This window comes from Rhodamnia argentea, chromosome 8, assembly GCF_020921035.1.
Source record: "Rhodamnia argentea isolate NSW1041297 chromosome 8, ASM2092103v1, whole genome shotgun sequence".
In the NCBI taxonomy this organism is placed as follows: domain Eukaryota; kingdom Viridiplantae; phylum Streptophyta; class Magnoliopsida; order Myrtales; family Myrtaceae; genus Rhodamnia; species Rhodamnia argentea.
This window is the reverse complement of record NC_063157.1, coordinates 837,735-853,726: the sequence shown is the minus strand read 5'-3', so window position 1 is coordinate 853,726 and position 15,992 is coordinate 837,735. Positions and strand designations below refer to the sequence as shown.

The 15,992-nt window shown below is 41.0% G+C and overlaps 4 protein-coding genes across 7 annotated transcripts; 3 read left to right on the top strand and 1 right to left on the bottom strand.

Moving 5' to 3' along the window:
• The first annotated feature begins 35 nt into the window (after nucleotides 1-35).
• LOC115737930 lies at nucleotides 36-911 on the top strand. The gene is made up of 2 exons (XM_030670357.2): nucleotides 36-292; nucleotides 438-911. The coding sequence occupies exons 1-2, from the start codon at nucleotides 142-144 to the stop codon at nucleotides 659-661; spliced, it is 375 nt and encodes a 124-aa protein (XP_030526217.1). The 5' UTR covers nucleotides 36-141; the 3' UTR covers nucleotides 662-911.
• Nucleotides 912-6,817: 5,906 nt separating this feature from the next.
• LOC115737928 lies at nucleotides 6,818-9,780 on the top strand. Of its 2 annotated transcripts, none has more exons than XM_030670355.2 (6): nucleotides 6,818-6,967; nucleotides 7,058-7,142; nucleotides 8,250-8,500; nucleotides 8,864-8,951; nucleotides 9,353-9,419; nucleotides 9,498-9,780. In XM_030670355.2, the coding sequence occupies exons 2-6, from the start codon at nucleotides 7,138-7,140 to the stop codon at nucleotides 9,549-9,551; spliced, it is 465 nt and encodes a 154-aa protein (XP_030526215.1). In that variant the 5' UTR covers nucleotides 6,818-6,967; nucleotides 7,058-7,137; the 3' UTR covers nucleotides 9,552-9,780. The 2 variants fall into 2 exon arrangements, with proteins under 2 accessions (XP_030526215.1, XP_030526214.1); XM_030670354.2 differs by having other exon boundaries at nucleotides 8,245-8,500.
• A 1,211-nt stretch (nucleotides 9,781-10,991) lies between these two features.
• LOC115737925 (glucan endo-1,3-beta-glucosidase 14) lies at nucleotides 10,992-13,240 on the top strand. 2 transcript variants are annotated; one of them, XM_030670350.2, is made up of 3 exons: nucleotides 10,992-11,177; nucleotides 11,423-12,450; nucleotides 12,833-13,240. In XM_030670350.2, the coding sequence occupies exons 1-3, from the start codon at nucleotides 11,114-11,116 to the stop codon at nucleotides 12,908-12,910; spliced, it is 1,170 nt and encodes a 389-aa protein (XP_030526210.1). In that variant the 5' UTR covers nucleotides 10,992-11,113; the 3' UTR covers nucleotides 12,911-13,240. The 2 variants fall into 2 exon arrangements, with proteins under 2 accessions (XP_030526210.1, XP_030526209.1); XM_030670349.2 differs by having other exon boundaries at nucleotides 11,411-12,450.
• Nucleotides 13,215-15,645, bottom strand: LOC115737926 (palmitoyl-monogalactosyldiacylglycerol delta-7 desaturase, chloroplastic-like). 2 transcript variants are annotated; one of them, XM_030670352.2, is made up of 5 exons: nucleotides 14,779-15,645; nucleotides 14,540-14,680; nucleotides 14,308-14,448; nucleotides 13,699-13,756; nucleotides 13,215-13,603 (listed from the first exon to the last, which is right to left on the bottom strand). In XM_030670352.2, exons 1-5 carry the CDS (start codon nucleotides 15,322-15,324, stop codon nucleotides 13,524-13,526), a joined length of 966 nt encoding a protein of 321 aa, XP_030526212.1. In that variant the 5' UTR covers nucleotides 15,325-15,645; the 3' UTR covers nucleotides 13,215-13,523. The 2 variants fall into 2 exon arrangements, with proteins under 2 accessions (XP_030526212.1, XP_030526211.1); XM_030670351.2 differs by having other exon boundaries at nucleotides 13,699-13,805; nucleotides 14,779-15,643.
• Between the last annotated feature and the right edge of the window lie 347 nt (nucleotides 15,646-15,992).

Genomic DNA, 15,992 nt, shown 5'->3' with positions numbered 1-15,992 from the left:
TGCATATAAATACACGCCCTCCCCTGTTCATGCCTCGCGTCACATACAACAGATTCGACTTTGTCCTCGCTCTCTGGCACTCTCCCTCCTCCTCCTCCTTCATCATCATCTTCATCATTGCAATCGTCATCGTCTTCTACGATGAACTCACCGAGTCTGGTCTTAGCTACAACGGCCGTGGCTGCTGTCTCCACCACCGTCCTGTTTCTTGCTTTTTCCTGGCATAAACGCCCCTTCCCCGACCAAGAACCTCTGCCCCCTGAGCAAATCCTGCGATCTTGCTTATGTTCAGGTAATTGGGTTCATGTTCCTTTGTGTTCTTGGGTGGGCAGTGTTTCTTTTCTTCATTTGAACAGTTCTGTTCTCCCGCTTTTTGCCATGAAAGAACAAGATTGACGCATGGGTCTTGTCTCACGTCATCCGTTTCTGTTTGGCAGATGGAAAAAAGAAGGAAAGAAAGAAGAAGAAGAAGAAGGTGCGATTTGCCGCTGACGTGAAGGAGCCAAGAGGGAATGGGGATGAGTTCAGGACGAAGATGAAGAACATCAGAAAATCAAGTCCTGTCGAGAGAAGTTGCAGGACCGAAGTTCCTGCAAACAGAATCGCCTTGTACAGTGGAATCCTCAGGGATCGAGCCAACCGGATGGAGTGCTCGCACTGACCAATTTAGTTTCAACAACTTCAATCATCTTCCCTTTCTTTTCACTTTTGGGTGTACGATCTAACTCCAGTTCGTCTTTGATTTTCATGTTCTTCCCCTCTGTTCGCCCGTGGCAAACAGACGTGTGGCTCTGAAAACAGAGAAAGAATAGGGGCACAAGGTTCTCCTGTGGAAAGAAAAGATCTGGGCCTTTTTTATGTGGATGTAAATAACGTTTGCGATGACTTTAAAAATGAAGATTATTTTTCCTCGTGACTGCTTTAACAGTCGCTGTCGTTTGGTTCATATGAATTTTCAGACTTTGGCTTCAATTAAAGTCGATCAGATGGTTCAAGAACGGAAACCAAAAGCTAATGATTCTCTCATTTGACAAGAGAAGGACGTGTTCAACATTAGTGCGGTCTTATTCATCAACAGAGCTAATCATCATTACTCGGCAAATCTCATCTTATAAACCCGGAAAAGTGACAGCATACTATTAAGTCCATACAGATAAAGCCTTGATTTAGCTTACGTACGAATCTATGCGGAAAAAATAAAAAAAAAAGCCTTCTTCTTTATTTGTCCGAAATGAAAGATTTGTACACGAGTGATCTTGGAGTGTAGATATCAATTTAGATGAAGCCATACGAGGTTGGTAAAACTAGAACTATATGAACCTCTGAGTTTATTTCCCGTACCGCCGCCTAAGAAACAGAGCAACTATATCGATATTGCCGTGTGGAGCGCCACACATTTTTTAGAGAGTACGTATGTACCTTGATATTGCCAAGTCTATCCAGAAGAGAGGTCCGTCCATGTCTCCAATCTTCAAAATACATAGCTGGCTTGCAAGTTGGGCAATTTGAAAGGTGAACTGAGCAGAGCGGATGGGGATGGGGATGGACCACAGGGAGAAAGCCGAGGAAAGCTAGAGCCTTTGCGAGAAGTCGCAGCTCGCCAGTTTTGCCCATGTAAAGGCCAATCAATGTGTGACACAAGTTGTGCGACGAGCCATCTACTTTGACCATTTCTCCTTCCGGACAGCTTACTTGGATGTTGCTACAGGACGATTCGGGGTTCATGCGCAACTCATTCACCGCATCTTGGGCTGTCGGGAGACAACTCCATGTGAGATCCACGTGATTTGACGGTACAAACACATTATTCACGAGAGAGATTATGGATTTAATTTAGCTGCTAAGACAAGATAAAAACATGTTTGGAGTGGCAAGCTCCTTGAATCGTTTTCGCTATGTTCGCAAGCCCCATACTCATGTAGCGCTATATAGTTATTACTGCATGCGTGACAATCAAGTGAAAATACTTTTCTTTTACCCACGATCTATTGTTGAAATATTTTGGCGAAAAGTACCTTTATTAAAATGTTGAAATTGGTTTTGACCACCAAAAAAAAAAAAAAATGTTGAAATTGGCATATTAATATGTGAAAATCCGAGTCAGCTTTCGCATTACCCCAACAAGTCCACCTCCCTGACGACTCTTAAGGACGAACTCTTCCACATTGGATCTTTGCTTTCAGAATGATCTGTCTCTTTTATTTTCAATACTTCTCCGTTGATTTTGTTGACGACTTGGTCGGCATCCTCCGTGGAAGTGGAGAGTTTTGTCTAACGAGCTCTCTGAAAATCGAAATGCAAGCGCCTCGAGAGAATACACTCTTTTCGGATCTGCTCGCTTACTCTGATTCCGGGTGTTTGTTCTAGTTAGTCGAGCGCTCTGCATGTCTCCAATGCCCTTCTATTCCCGCCTTCCACAATCGACTTATCTGAAAGTGATTTTGTGATAGTTTGATATCTGTTTTGTAGCTAATCTCTCCCAATTTGAAAGTAGATCTAGATTTGAGTGCTTTTTTTTTTTTCCCAATCTAGATATATATATCTAGGATCGACAAGATATTTTCTATGCTCTTTCAACATGTTGGTATTATTGTTGTCTCTATACAACAATGATGTTGAAAACGCTCAAGCTAGTTACGCACCGGCTTTGCCGAAAAGAGAAATCCCGACGTGTGCTCATCACTATAGATGTGAGATTCCTACAATGCTATGAAAAATCTGTATTTGTGAAATGAGCGAACATACTGTACCAAGTTAATTTAATTTTCAGATTTATTAATTTTATCGAATTTGCATTTTGGTCTTGAAAACAGAAAACTCTTTATCATTTTCGTAACGCGTCACCCCACCGATTCATTGACTGTTGATCATAAATGAGATTGTGATTTCATGATTTTTTTTTTCCTCCCCATCTGTCCTGCTCAGGGTGTTTATATATTGTGTTTTGGACAGTGACATCTGTATTTCGACAGCACTGCATCCAATCATTAAATTCTGTAACCTTTTTTTTTTTTTTTTGAGCCACCAAGAAACTTCCACAGAAAAGAAAGGTCGTAGTCAAATTAATTTAAGGGCAACGGTCCAAACATCTTTCTTCGAGCAAAAATTAATTTATGTTGAATTAGGGGTGATTCATTGTGTTCATCATATGTTAATATCGTTAGGGAAACAAAGATTTCCTTTGCACACATTCGTTGTTGCACTCATACATCGAATCGATGATCCCATAGGTGGTTTGCTGGATCTGTCTAGTATAAAGCGGAGCCATTGAATTTAAAGCCAAACAATTTCGTCCATTAGACCAATTTAAAGAAAAGTTTGATCGATGGCATTTTCGTCATTTTTGTTTCTTTTCTCCCATTTCTTTTTTCCTTTTTTCCCCTTTGTTCTTGCTCGGCCCTCGCCGTCCGCCTGTGGCCGCGAGGGCAGCCCTCACGACCATTGAGAGGACGAACACATAGAGGGAGCTTCGTTTTCTTGGTTTTTTTTTTATTTTATAACTCTCTTCTCTTGATTCTCAAGATTTCGGAGGACGTCTTTGATTCCTCCATTCCTAGATTTCCAGATCGCTCGCCACCGCTACTCTCCTCTTTTCCCTTTCTCCCTGCTTCACCCTCTCACTAGTTTTCCCAAGACTGATCAGCACCCATCTTCTTCGTCGACTAGGGAAACACACGCAGAGAGTGAGAATGGACGCAGAAAGCACGTAATGACTACGAACATGAAGCACCAGTTACGACCAATTGAGGAAAATTACACTACGGCAAGTCAATAACTTTGTAATTCCATCGTCAACATACAAAGTATAAAAGGGAAGTTATTAGGGGTGATTATAAAAAAAAAATCCTAAATTTATTGTAATTGTGCCATTCAGTTTTAAGATTTTTTGTGGCCAATTAAGTCTTAAATCTTTTGGAATTGTGCCAATTCAATATACTTTGTCGGCCGGCCCCGACATGGATAATTTTTTATCCTCGCATAAAGAGAAAAAAAAATGAAAAAAAATCATATTAAAATATTATTAAAAATCATCCGTGTCAATAGCGACTGGTAAAGTGGATCGAATTGGTACGATTACAAACAGTTTAAGATTTCAATTGGCAAAAAAAAAAAAAAAAGTTTAGATATATATTTTTTTGTCAAAAACAAATTTTCATTTCACTTAAAAGAGAGGTACATCGTTTCAAGATAAAGATGAAAATCAAACAAAATAAGTAAATCCGAAAAACAAATCGGCTTGGTACAGCTTTGCGAGACTTGCTCATTCCACTACAAAGACGAGCCTGTCATAGCATCAAAACTCAATCGACGGCTGATCGCTGAATCTAGCATCAATGATGAGCACATGCCAAGATAGCCTTCTCCACTTATGGTTTTTCCAAAAGGCATTGCGTGCCTAGATTCGGCGTCCTAGCATTATCACCTAAAAAAGATAACAATCATTTGGAGATGGGAGATTGTTGAGTTTTGGACTACATAATCCCAAGAATAGTGGGTATGATTGTGACCTATTTCTTATTGTTGATATGGGTGAGCTCCTGCGCCGAAGATGAACGAGGTTAAGCGATCTCCCAAAGGCTCCGCATGTCCTATTCGATATGGATAGGAAAAGTAGTATTGTTTAAAAAATAAAGAAATCAGAACCAAGTCACAAATCTATTTACAACCATTCAATATTTTCATTTCACAGAACACACAGATCACACGAAACTAGTTCATTATGCAGCTCCACTTGAGTTGGAGGGCCCTCCCTCCTTCCATCTATTCATCGAGTCAAGTAACTCTCTATCGGAAATTATTTTGCAAGAAGCATAAGAAGGGCTATTTGGTTCGGGAGGAATGGCCCTCGTCTTTCGTGAGATTTCTTTATTACACCGATACTTGTATCTAGCAATTATTGATCATTCTTTGATTTAAAGAATCATCCCATCTCAATTGAAAACGTAAATACCTTCATCACATGGGGCTGCAGTGTGTTCCAAGGGTTGGATTGTTCACCCATTAAAGCGGTATGTGAGCTGGGTTTCTCTAGCCCTTCGCTAATCGGGCCTAAAATTCAAGTTGAAAGAGTACAAAAAACGCATTGTAAATTCTAGATTTATTTCTAGATCGGAATGGAATAGCACCCAAATCTAAATAAAACTCTAGATCGGGAGATAAGACCCGTAAAAGAGATACTAGTTTATCACAAAATTACTTTCCGATAAGCCGATCGCTAAAGCAAGAGAGGAGCCACGTTTGACTATATAGAACAAGAATCGAAGCCAAAATAAGCAAACAGATCCAAAATAGCTGATTCTTTCAAGGCGCTCATGTTTTAAACTTCTGAGCTCACTGGACAAAACTCTTCAAGTGGATGAAATTGATGGGACCATTTGCGAAATAAGTGAAAAAGGAAGAAATTGAGGATATGAAGAGATAGGAAAACACAAAAGGAAAGGAAGAGGACGGGGGGTGCTCTCTCTTCAAGAGGGGCATGGTGGCTATTGGGATGGGGGAAACCCTAAGGGAGCGGGAAAAGGAATTCAATCTCAATATGTTTATGACTTTTTTAGTAATTTTCTTGAAGTTATTACTAATGATAGATAACGAACTACCCATCATGACTGATTGAGGAGAATTTCCTTATTACTTGATAATTACTGATGGTAACGTCCTCGAGTTAAACGAATGAATGTTACTATTTTGGTGAAATTTGACTAATTTAATGAGTGTAGTGAAATTATTAAGAATTTAGCTAATTCACCGTAGATTTAGTTCCTTTAACAAGTAAGACGTTGTCATCTCTTTGCTATGCTATTAGGAAATATTAACAAGTGACATTTTATTAATTGAACTAGTTTCCATGCACTTGCGTGATATGTGCACGGTTAAATTTTATCCCTTGTAATTATCGAATAATTAACGAAATTCATAATTTTGACTGCACCAAAAGGCACTTAACATTATTTTCTCTTTTTATATCTGTATAAAATTATTTTTCCTGAATGAGAAAATTATTGAATCAACAGTTTTGTCATATATTCAATAATTGGAAACGGATATTCATTTAAAATTGAATAAAAAAGAGAGAGAGAGAAACAAGCAGGATGAGGTTGATTGATTCCACTATAAGACAATTAAGTAATTTCACTGGCTGCACTTTTTTCTTTTTAATAGTAAGGCCCTCTGTTTCTTTTTCTTTCTTTTTTGTACCTTTTTTTTTGTTAGTTTAATTTAATTTACTATTAGGTTAAAATTATACTTTGATAAAAATATCATTGTCCGGTCGGAATGTTTAGTCGGTCAGCCGGAAAGACAGGATTGGAGTTTGAGTGCCTTCTCATCTCCGATCGGGTAATCAAATTTTTAGCTTTCCCGGCTTGAAGACTCTTCTGCCTAAAGATTGCTCTTTAAAACTTCATATGCGGCCTCTCTTGAAAAAGATGAGATCCTTTGGTCGAAGTACCAAAGCCCACCCAAAAGAAAGAACGAGTTTTCCCGGAGAAAATAGCTTCCCTCGACATTCTCCCGCTTTTGAATTCAGATCTTTATTTGAAATAGTCACGACTACTTTAGATCCTTATTTAAAATCATTTTAGGTACTTTTTTGAAATAATATTCACTTCAAATATTTATTTGAAAAAAAAAGGATATTTCGAATTCTTATTTAAAATTTTTTCTTTTTCATAGGTTAAATTTACATTTTCTGTTTCTCTCTCTCTCGTTTGTAAATGGCAAAATAAGTGTACAACTGGAAAATACAAAAGGGAAATAAAAGGGGTTTTGACTTAAATAGGCAGGTAATATTTTTTTAATGATATATCTTGTTCAGGTTTAGTGGGGGTTGCGTTCCCCAGTAGCACCACAGCACAAGAAGAGCGAAATAGAATCCAAGAACCCGTCTGCGTTAGGTGATCAGAACTGAGGGAAAAAGGACAGGAGAGCACAAGAAAAGAAGAAAAAATCACTGGGACAGTTTCCAGAGGTGGGTATCTTTCTATCTTGCTCTTTGCATTTCTTAAAAGGAATTCTGTTGATCTGGTCCTCTGTTTTTGGGTTTGTGATTCTCTGTCAGGCCCTTGTGTGATCGCTCTTTCCTTGGATACATAGGCGAATCAGCTCCAGCTTCCGGATTGTTTTTGTCATACTTCATGCATGGGGTAATTTTCCTACTTCAGAAATTTCATTATTGGAATTTGAGTTTGCATAAAGTTTCTTCCTTTTTTGGATGAATGGTCGACAAATGTCTGTGAAGTAACCCGAGTAATCTGTTTGCTTATTTCGGGGTTTTTTGAGTGCTCCTTGTTTTGGGGAGTGGATGAAGAGTCTGACCAGCTTGTTTTAATCAGTGGTAGTGGGAGTTCTTTGTATGCGTAGCTCTCGATGAAGTTGTGTGTTAATCATGGGATGGAGATCAAAAGACTGCAATGTGCTGATCGCATACTTCCTGCTTCATGTGCTGACGAAGTTGATGAGTGATTTTTCTGTTCCTGCGAGGGCGTTTGCTCTGAAAGTGGTGAATCTTCGCGGGCGGCGGGACAAATTTACTTGAGCTCACAAGTTGTTTGATATTAGCGGTCATGTAGCACTTCGTGCTGCATACGAAGTTCTTTAGGTTTCTTTTTGATTGTGTGTTTGTCTGGACTTTCGTGGGACGAGGTTTTCCTGAGAAGTAGGGACATTCTCTGTTTCTTTCATTACTTAGTCTCTAGTAATCATTAGATATGAGAGACGATGCTGTTCTGACCAGTGATATACTTAGCCTTGGGTCTATCCTTGCCTAGACAGAATGATATGCTTTTGTGATATTTGGACAATGCAAATATGGAAGAAGTATGAAATTATTTATCTTGTAATTCAAGCTCTCCTTTTCGCCATTATGAAAAATTGTAAATGGTGTTACATCATAGCAAGGTTAATGGTTATGGTTAGGATGTTTGTCATTCTATGGCAATTGGGAATTCTTTCTGTAAGCTAAGCCTTATCTTATGGAAAGATGAATATAGGCCCCTTGCATAACTTCTTCTGGAAGTTTTTTTTGTTTAATTCTTGGACACGGCTGATGATTTGGATGTCATGCTTTCTCCCCAATGACCACTTACTATCCAATGAAAAGGGAAAGAATCAGAGCCGCTTCTTGTGCTCTCTCAGCCTTCCTTGATATTGTACTCCAGTTGCATAAGAAAACGAATAAACTGATGGCTTCTAGCCTAGATTTCCTTTGTTGTATGTTCCTACATGATTTAATATAATTTGTAACAGAGCAGAGGTTGTTTTGGATGCTGTTTGAAGCCCAAACCGACTACTGCAGTGGATGCGCCATCAAAAGGGTCAGAAATTCATGATCGGAAGTTGAAAAATCCAAGCAAATCAGAAAACTTCTGGAGCACTAGCACGTTAGATATGGACAATAGTGCAGTTCAGTCCCAGGGGAGCATCTCATCAATCAGTACTTCAAACCAGACTATTGACCCACAAGCTGGCAATCCTGGGACGCCGTCTGAATTTGTTAATCATGGTGAGTTTTTTCGATTGTGAATTGGTCTTTTGGTCTGGCTTCCATTAACAAGAGAAACAAAGGGCGCATGCTAGAATGGCTATTTCGATACCATTTCACAATACTACATGTCGGAGTGACATGAAGAATGTTGCCTCAAACTGACATACCATGATCTGTCTTCCCACTTGGACCACCTTTGAAAATTAAACTTGCTCATTCTTAAATTGTCTGATGCATTATAGTGTGCAATTGCATGAAGATAATGTGTCGACATGCATTGTTCCACTTTGCTGGGTTGTTTTTGAGTATATGGGGATATTTTCCACTAGAGCATGCATGTCTGTCTGTTTTTTAACCTGACATGAAAAGTTCTGCTTGTAGGTCTTATACTCTGGAATCAGACTAGACAGCGTTGGATAGGTAACAAGAGGTCTGAGAACCAGACGCAACAAGTTCAACCTAAATTAAAGTGAGTTTCTTGTGACTAAATTACAATTAAGCAGAGCCAATTAGGCTATCATTTTTGTACTTTTTGCCTCAATTAAGCAAAGCAATCTTGCCACATGATTTCGGTCATGTGTGAATAGACAGATTTTGGAATTGCTGGATTGCTCTGTTCCATTTAATTGTATCATTTTGACTTCTTTATGTTTGGATGTCACTCATCATCTTACATCTTACATGGATGTGATTTTTAATAATAATAGCATATTTTTGAGGTTACTATTGTCTTGCTAATAGTTTGTCTGATGTGTGGGAACTCTCTGTAGAGTAGATATTTTCATCATTGTCAGGTTCTCTGAGTGTGGATCTCTTATGTGAGACTTACAGCCCCTATATTGTTGAATCAATTTCTGTCTGGCTTTGCAGCTGGAATGCTACATATGATAACTTACTTGGGAGCGATAAGCCCTTCCCACATCCTATCCCTCTCTCAGTAAGTCTTACTTGCAGGCTAATTTTTCTCGGAGATGTATATTATGCATGAACTTTGCACAACTTCATCATCCAACAGGAAATGGTGGATTTTCTCGTGGACACCTGGGAACAGGAGGGACTATACGACTGAAGAAATTGAGCATGCTTGGAAAGATGTTTGGAGGTTCCAAATGCTCCTTTCGGCTGCTGTAACATTCATTCTTTGTTCGAAAGAGAAGTTACTAATCAAGAACGCTTGGTATACTGACTATGAGGAATCACATGGAAATATGACTCCCTAGTTTGTTGGCCTTTTGAGCTTTCCCTGTTCCTCATTTTGAATAAATAGTAGGGAAGCTGCCTATGCTGTTCGACGGGAATTAATTAAGTACTTGATTATCTTGAGATGCCACGGAAATTCTCTGATGCACTAAGCAGATGAATAACTCTCTCTTACATGCGCGCATGCACAAACTTCATTGGTGTTATTCTATGGAAACTGGTCGTCTTTCCAGCCACAGCTATAACTTTTGTGATTGCGGGTCTTCTTTCAATCAGGTTAGTGAACTTGTTTTGATAAGGTTTTTCTATTTATAATGAGGTCGCAAAATCTCATGTTAAAAGCGAGAGGAAAGTACATGGCGAAAGAACAGTTTGCTTTTCTCTTTGCCCGATGGCGCTGGATGTAAATCTGTAGTTGAACTAGCTTAATCTGGAAAAGTGTCGGACCAGACACATGTTCCTGTGAAGAAAAAGAAGAAAGAGTGAATTTGTTGGGGCTACCTAAGCGTAACCTTTTGAGGCTAAGTTGTGAGGAAGTAATTGACCCAAGTTCTGAAGTCTAGAACGTACATAAGTGAGAAATTTCACAGAATGGCTCAAAAATGTACACAAAGAGAACTCTGACCGTTCTCTGAAATTCCCTGCTACATCTCAGCATTGCTTGAGAACCAAGAACCATCTTCAAAACGTCAGCTTTCGGGTTTTTGTTTCGTGTCATGCGGTCAAATCTCAGCCATTTGTGAATTAACTTGAATACGTGGTCAAATCCCAGGTGACAATTCAAGAACCAAGGCACTCTTCTGGGTGTTTCCTGTTACGCCAGAGGGGCTATAACTGGAGATATCATTCTTCATAAGCTGATAGAAAGGCAAAAAGGCAGATGGGGGCCATGCATGAACTCGTTTTATCTAATAATTTTTCCCCGGTTTCATTGATATGAACTTGGAGCATGAGGGACAAACCAAATATCAGGCAAAGATCGAATCTTAACGTGGTTTTAACTATGACAGAAGTGAATGAAAACATCCAAAGTGCAGAAAGAATATCGAGGAATGAAGATAAAGCATCTTTCTCTGAGAGAGGAAGGAAAAAAAGTGAGAGTAAAGGGAAGAATCTATTCCAAGCCCTTTTAGCTTAGCCAGACCAATCCATTTCTCTTTCCTGCTTTCGATCAACGTCAAGAATCTCTGTGGTGGGGTGGTGTTTCCTGTCTCTGTCATCATCTTTGGACTAAGGTTAAGAATCTGGGGTTGGTCCATGGGCATGCCTCAAGGAAAAGCACTTGGATCATCCAAAGAATTGTTTTTTCGGGCTTTTGTTGTCTCGAGTTCTTGAGTATCTAAATACAGGGTCGCACCGCGATTCATCCTTTCTACAAGTGGAATGCTGTTCTCTGCATAACCCCTTTTTTTCCTCCTCCTGTCTAAAACAATGAAGGATTTCTCTTATTTCTTCCTCTGGCTCCTCCTCATTTTCTTTTTCACGTCTCCTAATGGTATGCACAATCTCCATCCTCTCTTTTTAATTTTTTTTTTATAGCACTTGCATTCAGATGTCCTGTCGAAAATTCGAACTTTTGTGTAGAAAAACTCTGTAATCAAATTACACTTTGCTGTGATAGAAGTTCATTATCTGCTTAGAAGGAAGAGGTCTTCATATGAATATGAACACACACTTTCAGAAGTTCATTTTGCCAATGCTTGGCTCACAAGGCTATCCTTCCTTCAGTTATTTTGACAGCGCATGCTTTCACGGGGACGTATGGAGTGTGCTATGGAAGAATCGCGGATAACATACCTGCGCCTAGTCGCGTGGCGACACTCCTCAGACAGGCGAAGATCAAGAACATCAGAATCTATGATGCCGATCACACCGTCCTCACCGGCTTTAAGAACTCGGGCATTGAAATAGTCGTCGGCCTCGGCAATGAGTATTTGAAAGATATAAGTGTAGGTGAGGACCGTGCGATGAATTGGATTAAAGAGAATGTCCAGCCGTTCCTCCCGGGGACCCTCATCCGTGGAATCGCCATAGGAAATGAGATTTTAGGAAGTACTGATCCCGAACTTTGGGAAGTCTTGCTTCCGGCAGCTGAAAATGTCTATAGCGCGCTTCACCGCCTAGGCTTGACCGATAACATCCAAGTCCAGACCGCGCATTCAGAAGCCGTCTTTGCGTCTTCGTATCCTCCTTCTGCAGGGGCCTTCAGGGAGGATGTCCTTCAATACATGAAGCCGCTTCTACAGTTCTTCTCCCGGATTGAATCTCCATTTTTCATAAACGCATATCCCTTTCTAGCATATAAGAGTGATCCTGCGGAAATCGACATTAAGTACGCCCTCTTCCAATCAAATAAGGGGATATATGATAATAAGACTCATCTACATTACGACAACATGTTTGAGGCTCAGGTAGATGCAGCATATGCTGCTCTTGAAAAGGTCGGGTTCCCAAAGATGGAGGTCATCGTGTCGGAAACAGGCTGGGCTTCCAAGGGCGACACAGACGAAGCTGGGGCCTCACTGAAGAACGCCAAGACTTACAACTATAACCTGCGGAAAAAGCTTGCTAAGAAAAAGGGTACGCCTTACAGGCCTAAGATCGCTGTGAAGGCATATGTGTTCGCGTTGTTCAACGAGAATTTGAAGCCCGGACCAACCTCCGAAAGGAACTTCGGATTGTTTAAGGCCGATGGAAGCATCTCATACAATATCGGGTTTCCTGGTCTTGTGTCTTCTAAAGCAGCCTCGACCCGGATCTCTTTCAAGGTACATGATCTCTCTGTCAGCCTCTTTATCCTATCCTTCATTTTTCCCCCTAATTGCCAGGATGAAGTCTTCAAAGAGAAAGTGTCAGGACTCTCCTAGATTACGAGCTGGGAGTGGTGTACTTGCAGAAGGGCTTGAATTTTGATGAACACATTTAGCAGTCACATTCTGGAATCTCGATCACGCATGTCGACCAAACTTTTGCTACTCTTATTAATTCGTATCATCATAACAATGGCAGAGATAAGTTGGTATTTAGGACTAATAACAAGACGATACCAACGTGGCAACTTTACTGTACCCCCCCTATATTGGCCGGTTTATGCACGTTGAAAAGTTGTTCTTGCTCTGATGCATTGTTCTTTCACATGCTGTTTTTCAGGAGTTTTTTAGTTCTTCCTACGTGTTGGCGCTAACAACTGGTGCGGCTGTGCTTCTTCTGGACTCACTTTCGCAATAGGAAGACAGTCCGGAGTTCTCTCGAGTCCTTGTACAGATTGGAAGCTAACCCAGAAACCAGAGCATTCAAGTTCTCAATTTGTATATCCTTGTGTAACTATCTGATTCATTTATGTAACATCTAATTCTTTCAAATATTCATCCAAACTGGACAGACTGGAGACCTGAAGACAATGCAAATTAACTTCTCCTTGTTCTTGCTTCTGCAAATCTGGTTTTCTTAATCTGTCATCGTCCGACATATTCGACATTTCATCTGTAATTGTAAGCGTTCAAAATGGTGGGGGTCTTTATCAATGCAAAGCTCAAGTGCATGGTGAAGTTCGTATCATCAAGTTTCTCTTCTCATTGGAATCAAATCTAGCGTAATGTCTATAATTTTTTCCTATTGTGTATATTCAGTCAAAAAATCAGTAGCCTTTTCTGCTTGCAAAGGGTTTTAAAAGGAGATGAATGTGATATTCGAGGAAATCCATCTCAAATTCAACAGGCGGTTCCCATGTTCAATGCCAGGCGCTGCTTCTGAGCTTCACTGGGCAACTTCACATCAGTGGCCAAACCAAGTACTTGAAGCAGCCTCACCACATACCATGTTATGTCAAGCTGCCACCACTCTATGCCATGCCGAGCCGAGTACTCAAAGGCATGGTGATTGTTGTGCCAACCCTCACCAAATGCAAGAACTGCCACCCACCTACACGAAACAGAAACCAACATCTGTGAATAAATATGCGATTTCCCAGAAAAATGGGTGGATATGTGAGAATCTGGGGACAGAAATTACCGTACCAATTGTTCCTTGACAAGTCCCCAGTGTTCCATGCTTGCTTTCCCCAGACATGGCAAGCTGAATTCACAAGCCATGTGATGTGATAAACCCACACGATCCTCACACACTACACAGCAAAGAAAGCTCATATAAGAGACAAAAAAAGTTAATGAGCAATTTCAAAAAGCAACAAGAATTTGGAAAAGAAATCTGATGTTGAACCCACCATTCACAAAGCACGCTCATATTCCAACAGATTCCAAAATTTAAATGGTTCTGTTGGAAAATCATGATTAATGGAACGTTTGGTATTTTCCGTTCTAGCATAAAACAGCAATTTCTCAATCCCAAAACACTCTAAAGTAAAGAAACAAGTGCTTTGTTTGCACAAGAAGAGTCCAAAAGGTCCATAGACCGAGCTCATGGGGATCAGTCTGCGATGCTAGATCTGTGGCCCATCAATATGAGTGGCCGAAGAAAAACTAGCCCCACAAGACTGAGCAGATGCCTTAGACATCAGATGGAGAGGATCATGAAAGAAGATGACAAAAATTTGGACAGATCTAGTGGTGTTCAGCGACCGTGCACAGATGTAGAAGATGAGAACGGAGTAATCGTCTTCCACTTACCATTCCCCACAGAAGGAAAGGAACTCCACCCAATGCATTGAGCAGAACAGCAAGTGCAATGGGGTGTGCAATGTAGGTGCGCTGCAGGAACCTGTAGAATGGCTGCTTCTCCAAATCCCCCACATTGTTTGGTCCACCACACTGTAAACAAAATGTCATTCAATTCATGCATCATTCCCCTCATAATGTGAGAGAGAGAGAGAGAGAGAGAGAGAGTTTTCATGTTTGATACCCTTTGAACAACAGAGTTGGTATCAAAGAGCCAACTCATGTGGCTGAACCAAAAGCCTTCAAGGGGACTATGAGGGTCTCTCTCCGAATCGCAGTGCTGGTGATGGTACCTGTGTGTGCTCACCCAATCTATTGGATTCCCCTGCAAAATCCCGTTAAGGGAAACAACAAATTAACCCACAGAGAAAAGCCCATCAAAAATCAAACTTTTCCCCTACTTTTATCTGTTTCTTATCTAACCTGAAGAGCCAAAACACCGCAATATGCGAACAAGTACTCCAGCCACTTCCTCAGCTTGAAGCTCCTGTGGGAGAGGTTCCTGTGAAACGACAGCGTAATGCCCAACAGACCAGTGACTAGGTACAACGAAACGGCGACCCAGAGGGCGGTCCAAGAGAAGTAAAACGGCGCTAACAAGCTGAGCAAATGCATTGCCAGAACGACACCAGCAGTCCCGATGTCCAGGGAATTCCACTTCCTCCCTGAAAAGACTCGCCTTTTCCTCTTCACCACCACGTCCGACAGCAGAATCCTCCTCCCGCTCGTGGCCTCTGTTTCGGAGACTCCGACCGACCCGGCTTCAGCATTGAGCCGGGATGTTCTGCTTTTGCTGGGGAGATTGCTCCGGATTGGGAATTTGCGAAGCGCATTGATTAGTATTGGCAGGCGGAGATTGAGATTGAGCTTTTGACGGTTGTTGAATGAAGTAGGGTGGGTTGAGGAGCGAATTGGGAGGCGGCGAGGAGACAGAAGGAATGGTTTGGGGTTGCCTTGAAGCAGAGCCATGATGCGTCAAAGTGGAAGCAGGTGGTTAGGCTGATAAATGGGTTGGAAGTGGGAGAACAGAGGACATGGTTGGCACTACTTGTGGTTGCAGAGTCGGTCGTTGCGGACATGAGTGAGGCACTATAATCTATAGTGGCGCTACAGCGACAGACTCAGAGAGAGAGAGAGAGAAGGCGGCGGTAGAGAGAGAGGGGGGAATGGAAGGGGAATTGGAACCAGATATTTGCAATCTGTGATGGATTGCGAGGGGATGCTTTGTTTTGTCATTTTCCTCCGTTTCGCTATTGCTAAAGACGTCTCTCCGTGTCATGTGTCAGTTGTTTGCCTCTCTCTCTCTCTCAAAGAGCGATGAAGGCAAGGTACGTAAGGCGTGAATCATTCATGGCTAAGCTTTTCTGTACTTCGTCCAACTTTGCGTCTCCGAAGCATATACCATTTTGCTTTCGTCATCTTCGCTTCTCCAGCAAACCAGAGTTCACGGAAAAGGTTTACATACATTCATATAAATACAGTCGAATCTTGAATTCACTACCATTTTATGTTTGCCGAAAGCAACAAGTGTGCGATTGACATGAGCAAGACAATTCGGCTAGGGATAGTGCAAGAAACATGGTAAACAAGATCTAACATTCGAGTCTCTACAAACCCACCTGTAATTGGTCCGTGAT

What these genes read in the sequence shown, in the direction of transcription:
- LOC115737930 (XM_030670357.2), top strand. Translation starts at nt 142, where the DNA reads ATGAACTCACCGAGTCTGGTCTTAGCTACAACGGCCGTGGCTGCTGTC. An exon ending in GCGATCTTGCTTATGTTCAG is followed by an intron (nt 293 to 437) that starts GTAATTGGGTTC and finishes TCTGTTTGGCAG; the next exon opens with ATGGAAAAAAGAAGGAAAGA.
- LOC115737928 (XM_030670354.2), top strand. An exon ending in CAAGTTCAACCTAAATTAAA is followed by an intron (nt 8,952 to 9,352) that starts GTGAGTTTCTTG and finishes CTGGCTTTGCAG; the next exon opens with CTGGAATGCTACATATGATA. An exon ending in CACATCCTATCCCTCTCTCA is followed by an intron (nt 9,420 to 9,497) that starts GTAAGTCTTACT and finishes ATCATCCAACAG; the next exon opens with GAAATGGTGGATTTTCTCGT.
- LOC115737925 (XM_030670349.2), top strand. Translation starts at nt 11,114, where the DNA reads ATGAAGGATTTCTCTTATTTCTTCCTCTGGCTCCTCCTCATTTTCTTT. An exon ending in CTTTTTCACGTCTCCTAATG is followed by an intron (nt 11,178 to 11,410) that starts GTATGCACAATC and finishes TCCTTCCTTCAG; the next exon opens with TTATTTTGACAGCGCATGCT. An exon ending in CGACCCGGATCTCTTTCAAG is followed by an intron (nt 12,451 to 12,832) that starts GTACATGATCTC and finishes GCTGTTTTTCAG; the next exon opens with GAGTTTTTTAGTTCTTCCTA.
- LOC115737926 (XM_030670351.2), bottom strand. Translation starts at nt 15,324, where the DNA reads ATGGCTCTGCTTCAAGGCAACCCCAAACCATTCCTTCTGTCTCCTCGC. An exon ending in CTTTCCTTCTGTGGGGAATG is followed by an intron (nt 13,806 to 14,307) that starts GTAAGTGGAAGA and finishes TTTGCTGTGTAG; the next exon opens with TGTGTGAGGATCGTGTGGGT. An exon ending in GACTTGTCAAGGAACAATTG is followed by an intron (nt 13,604 to 13,698) that starts GTACGGTAATTT and finishes TGTTTCGTGTAG; the next exon opens with GTGGGTGGCAGTTCTTGCAT.